This window comes from Dipodomys merriami, unplaced genomic scaffold, assembly GCF_024711535.1.
Source record: "Dipodomys merriami isolate MVZ:Mamm:240054 unplaced genomic scaffold, mDipMer1.0.p SCAF_36, whole genome shotgun sequence".
In the NCBI taxonomy this organism is placed as follows: Eukaryota; Metazoa; Chordata; class Mammalia; order Rodentia; family Heteromyidae; genus Dipodomys; species Dipodomys merriami.
In genome coordinates, this window is record NW_027205159.1 from 11,754,710 (window position 1) to 11,761,315 (window position 6,606).

The window sequence follows — 6,606 nt, forward strand, 5'->3', positions numbered from 1 at the left end:
GTATTCAAGTGTTTTTTCTTTCTTGTGATTGTTTCCAACATATTTATAAGGTGATTTCTTTGTTGCTTTGTATGTACCTCCCCCATGGTATAAGCCCTGCTTTCACTCTATTTGATGTTGATATAATTTGTGGAGGGGAAGGGAAAAAATAAATAGTTTAAATAGGGTTACAGGTGGACCCATTACAACAGTGGATGTACAAAACGTTATGTCAAAAAAAGAGAACAGTTTCTTTAGTCTGGCCTCCAATTTTGTGGTCTTATCACTATCAGTGACCAAAACTAACCATGTTGCTGAATGTCTCTCAGATTAGATTTGTCCTTGTTTTCTCACAGGTTTATATTTAGTAGTGCATATATGTTAGCAAAGTCCAGAAGTGCTGCTGTGTTCTTTTTGTGGTGTCTGTTAGGAGGTTCATGTTTTGAATTACCATTACTAGCTCTTCCTTCTGGTTCTAGACTAAGGGGATAGCTGGTAGATTGCTCTGCTCAGTTATTCTTTCCCCTTGGGAATTTGTGAGAATGCATGGAGAACTTTGATAGTTAACAAATCGCCTACTTCTTGTTGAAATATCATTATGAATTCAAGGATTTACAATTTCTTTAATGGATGTGATATCCAAATTCATCAGTGAATAGCACTTGATAGCTCATTTCTTTTCTCTTATTAGTTTAGCTCAAGCTAACTTTGTATCCCACACAGTAGTGACTCCTTGGGTACTGACACCTGCACAGGCCAATCCCAAACATCTGGATGTCCTCTTGTGTCACTCCATCTCAGCACCTTCAGTGGAGTCAACAATGCTATTTCTCCCTTACATGGACAATCAGTTCTCCTCACTCTTGCTTCCAAACCCCTTGTAGCTTTCTCCCCATATGTATGATATTTCTGGGTGCTAATGGTTCCAAAAATCTGTTTAACGATGCCAACATCATCTTCCTTTCTGAGGTTCTACTCATTCTACTTGCACCCAATATCTTTAGCAGAGGTGATGAGCACAGTGTTTTCTTAGTAACTAGGAGACCACTGAGTGTAGAAGACAGATGCAGGATGGCAAATCACAATAGGTTCTAGGATAACCTGAGTTTATACTCTTTTTCAAGAAGAATCTGCTTCTAAACACAGTACCTATGGTGAAGATGTTTAAAACCCAGAAAGAATAATTTGAGGCTAAGTATGAACATTTGAAATTATACACAAGGCTAGGTTGGTAGAAAAGATTGTTCATGTATGAAGGGAGTCAATCTTTGAAAAGACTTGCTTTTATGAACTGATCAGGACAAAAAAAAAACTTCAGAGAAGAAGGAGGAAAGAAGGCAGAGCTGTACATTACACAATGTCCAGGCATTTTCTTATCAATGAGGTCCACTTTCTTATTTCACCATTATGGATTGCTTTATAGGACAGCAGTGCTGTTATATCGCCATATAAAGGTTATCAGTGAGCAAAAGCAATTAAAAATGTTCTGTTCTGGATGATAAAGACATGTACCAAATTTGTCTGTAAATTTCTGGAACTAACACTCCAGTGGACAGGTCTTGTCTCAGTTAAAAGAAATCAAAAGAAAAACAGCTTTGAAACAAAGGGACCATTGGCATGATCAAGCCACTGGAAAGCAACTTGTTGATTCTTTTCTGTGGCTACAATATTTTCTGTTGATGATCTAGGTCCTCTGAGAATCAAATGTGCAGTGTTGCTGAAATGAGGCAGGTCGACAACTATGCCTAACCCTACCCAGATGCTGCTGATTTACATGATCAAACATCACAACCCACTATGCTCAGGACTAATTCATTTCCATGCATTTTGCATGCATTTGTTCCATGCATTTGTTCAATTCCATGCATTTTGCTGCTACTTATAGGATGTCATGTTTCTTTATGCATGATTGTGTGTGTGTGTGTGTGTGTGTGTGTGTGTGTTTGAAGCACTTTACTTTCTTATCTTTTGTAGGACACCTTAGTAAATCCAAATTTTCACTACTGTGAACAATATCACAATTAACATAGGCATGCATCAATTCCTTCTTAATACTACTTTCATAAATTGGTGTTTTTTTCTATGGATATATAACCAGGAATGAGCTAGTCAACTCATCTGGTATGTCCCTTTTTAGGTTTTAGTGACTTCTGTACTCTCATCACTACTGGCTATCTAACTTATATCCCTACCAACTGAACTTGCTTATCTAGTAGTTTAGGTTATACAACTAGTTTGGATTCACAGGGCAAATGAGAAGCCATTCTCGGCATTAGAAACAGGGCTGTTGCTGTTCTTTTTGTTTCCTAGTAAAAGAGAATTAAACTTTAAATTATATTGATCCACACATATTAGTCATATGTAGTTCATGTCATGGTATCAAGTTTCAATAAGACTTACATTGTGTAATAAATAAATGTGTGTACGTGGCATATCAACCATCTTAAAATAACTCCTTTCTTTGAGGAGAATTTCTAAAGACCTGGGGGTTTGGCAATCAAATATTGGAAATGAGAGATTCTGAGTTACACAGGAGTAATCCTCACATGGCCAAGAAATCATAGAGGGAAATTTCTAAAACCAAGAACTAAAATCATTTTTAAGCTGTTTATCTGAGGTATTTTATTTTATCTCAGGGATGGAAAGCTGGACAGCATACCAGGCATGTTAATCCTGGTATGATTGATTCAATTGCTAAATGTCTAAGAGATCAGCTCATCTCAAGTGGTGTCCATGAGGGTGTTTCCAGATCACACAATCTCTACCATCACTTTCTGGATTAACTATTGATAGTATTATGTGAAGGTGTTAAAGTATGGGGTGGTGCTTAGTTGGAGGAAATATACCACTTACAGGCTCAGACTTGGACTAAATATTTTTGTCCTGTCAACTTCCTGTCTTCTCATGGTTTCTTGTCTGATCTAAATTGAGTGGCCTCTGCTAGATGTTCCTACCCCATAACATTCTGTCTCACCATTGGCCGAGAAAGACAAGGACTGTGAAGAGAAGTTGTTCCTGTCAAGCATTTGCTTTCAGACACAGGAAATTTATGAAATCTCTCATATCTCTTTTTTTATTGTGAAAATACTGTACAGAGGGTTTACAATTACATGGGCAAAATAATGAGTACATTTCTTATAAAGCATTGTAGCCTCCTCCTTTGTTTCCCTTTCCCATCCCTTCCCATCCTCCCCCACCCCCCATCCTCCTCGTCCCCCACACCAAAGTTGTAAAGTTCGTTCATTTTCGAAATAACAACTTGTACATCTGATTGTTGCAATGGGTCCATCTGTATCCCTATTTAAACGATTTGTTTTTCCCCTTCCCCTCCACAAATTATACCAACATCAAATACAGTGAAAGCAGGGGTTATACTGTGGGGGAGAGACATACATAGCAACAAAGAAATAATCTTATAAATATGTTAGAAACAATCGCATGAAAGAAAAAAAAAACATTTGAATACATATCTTAGGGTTCATTTCCCTAATATCACCTTCTCTGACCTTTTCTGCTTGACTCAGACATATACTAGATATTGCAAATAAGGGAAACCATGGGACCTATGGCTTACTTAACTTAATAAAATTTTTTCCAAGCCTTTCCATTTGCTAACAAAATGGGGCAATGTCATTCTTTCTGATGGAGTCATAGAATTCCATTGTGTATGTATACCACATTTTCTTGATCCATTCATCTACTGAGGGGCATCTGGAAATCTCTGATATCTCTTGACTAGCAATCTATACTTTAACCAGGTAACAAGGATTCATACAAAATTTCAGAAACTATGCTTTTGGTAAAGTCTATTTTGGTTAAGAAGATCTTAATTTGGCATAAGTTAGGCATACACAAATATTGCTTAAGACAATGATCTCATGTATCAAAACAATAATGATTTGAGAAATTTGAGGCTAGATCCCAATGAAGTTTGAAAAGTAAAGGAGTAGATTGAAATAAAGGGTACATTGCAAAATTTGCTACCAAGAATCTTTCTTAAAAGATAGATAGGGGGGTAGTTTTGGAGGTGGAAGGGAATGGATGGTAGGGGAAAAACAAAGGAGGAGGCAACAATGTTTAATAGGAAATGTACTCATTGCCTTGTTCACGTAAATGTACAGTATTTTTACAATAAAAACATACAACAAAGATAGATAACCTATATTCCTGGCTATCAATAGGAGGAATATGGTTCTACCTGTATCTGACAAGCAAAACTAAAAGTAAAAAGGGTGATAGGAGGGGCTGGGAAGGTGGCTCAGTGGTAGAGTGCTTGCCTTGCATGTATGAGGCCCTGGGTTCAATTCCTCAGTACCACATAAGCAAAAAGAAAAAAGCCAGAAGTGTCACTGTGGCTCAAGTGGTAGAGTGCTAGCCTTGAGCTGAAGAGCTGAGGGACAGCGCCCAGGCCCAGAGTTCAGGCCCCACCACCGGACCCCCCCCCCCAAAAAAAAAAGGGTGATAGGACTATGGCTCACTTTAGAGTGCTTGCTTAGCAAGCTCAAGGTCCTGAATTACAGTGCTTGGACTATAAACCCTCTAAAAATGTGTTTTTGTGTTGGATATATTGTGACCTGAATTTCACTTTGTATCTTAACCTCTAGATGTTGTTTGTGACCTCTAGAAGTCACTGCCCATCTGGCCACTGAGGAAGATCAAATAAAACTGATGTTTGTGGTAAGTTGAGTGACCCACAGCATAAAGATAAGGAGCTACATCTGGATCAGCAGAAATTCAGAGCAGAACAGTTAAAGGAGCCTAAATTCAAAACTGAGCTCCCAGACAATTAAATTTGTGCCTAAAAACAAACTGAATATTGATTTCAAGACTCTGTTCAGAGATTCCAACATACTCACTCTGCTTGGGCCCAATATCTTTAACCCAGGTGTGCAGCCCAGTGTTCTCTCAGGAACTAGAAGAGTCCACCGAACAGAGCAGACATATGTAGGTGTAGGCCACAAAATAGGCTTCAAGATAACCTGAGTGTATCCTCCCTTTTAAGGAGAATCTATCTCTGCTTCTGAACATAGTAGATGTGTTGAAGATGTTTAAAAGCCAGAAGGAATAGTATGAGGACCTTCAGCACGAATATATGAAATTATACACATTTCTAGGTCAGTAAAAATTATACAGGCTGTTTAGACATGAAGGGAGAAAGGCTCTGAAAGGACGTGCTTGTATGGATCACCTGGGATAAAAAGTCAGAGGTGGAGGAGATAATAAGGCTGAACAGCACAGTACAGAAGTCCAGGCATTTTCTTATCAACACAACAGCTCCACTTATTCCACTTTTATGGATTGGATTCATTACAGGACAACAGTGCTGATAAGTTGACACATACAGATTATCAGTGAATCAGAGCTACTGTAAAACTTTCTGTTCTGTATAATAATAAAGAAATGCCAGATTTGTGTTGTGCAAAATTTGTAAATTTTTTTGTTTGTAAACTTCTGGAACACTCCAGTGAACAAGTGTTGACTCAGTTAAAGAAATAAGAAGAAAAGAAGCTTTGATCCTCCAAGCTACCATTGTTGTGCTCACATCACAGGAAAGCAACTTGGTGATTCTCTTCTGTGTTTAAAACCTATTCTGTTGCCCGACCTAGTTCCCTTGAGACTCAGAATGTGCAGAGTTGCTGAGATGAGGCAGCTGGACAGCTGTGTATAACTCTGCTTCTGATTTGCATGCACCAACAGCACAGCCCAGTATGCTCAGGACTTCTTCATAGGCTGCTCACATTAGGCAGTAGTCAGTCCAAGTCAGCACACAACATGGACATGAGGACCCCTGCTCAGCTCCTGGGGATCCTGCTGCTCTGGCTCCCAGGTAAAGAAGGACAATGCTAGGGATTTACACAGCTCAGTGTGATCCAGGATGCTAACTCTTCAGGGATGCTTTCTTATAACTTGATAATTAGTGTGGATATTTGTTTTCATGTTTCTGCTTCCAGGTGCCAAGTGTGACATCCAGATGACGCAGTCTCCATCTTCACTGTCTATGTCTCTAGGAGACACTGCCACCATCACTTGCAGGGCCAGTGAGAACATTGGGTATTCTTTAGCCTGGTACCAGCAGCAACCAGCAAAAGCTCCTAAACTCTTGATCCATGGTGCAAATATTTTGGAGTCCGGAGTTCCATCAAGTTTCAGTGGGAGTAAATCTGGCACAGAGTTCACTCTCAGGATCAGTGGCCTGGAGCCCGAAGATGTTGCCACTTATTACTGTCAACAGACTTATAGTTACCCTCCCACAGTGATACAAGCCATAACAAAAACCTCCCAGGGAAGCCGAAGTGTGAGTCTGGGCTGCCCCAGCTGCTCCTGCTGCTGCCTCCACTTGCTCAGAATGTTGTCAGAAAAAGCCAGTTAATACTTGGAGAGTCTGAATTGTGACATCAGTTGATATTTATGCAATAATAAATTAAATAACTTGGTATTCTAAGCAGGAATTGCCTTTAAAACAAAGAATGGATTCATTTCTTCAGATTTTATTCCTTTATTTTATGATAGCCTATTTTTATTAATGTACGTATCTGTAACCATTAATGGGATTCTTGGTTTCTCAGTATATGTGTATTATGTGCATTGATCATAGTCTTCCATCTTTCTTCTGTGTTCAACCTCCTG

At 39.0% G+C, this 6,606-nt stretch overlaps 1 gene segment (V, D, J or C); it reads left to right on the forward strand.

The window, feature by feature from the left end:
* Nucleotides 1–5,743: 5,743 nt before the first annotated feature.
* On the forward strand, nt 5,744–6,349 carry LOC138804256 (immunoglobulin kappa variable 1D-13-like). The segment is given in 2 exon segments: nt 5,744–5,806; nt 5,931–6,349. Coding segments are annotated over 2 exon segments (474 nt in total).
* Nucleotides 6,350–6,606: the final 257 nt, after the last annotated feature.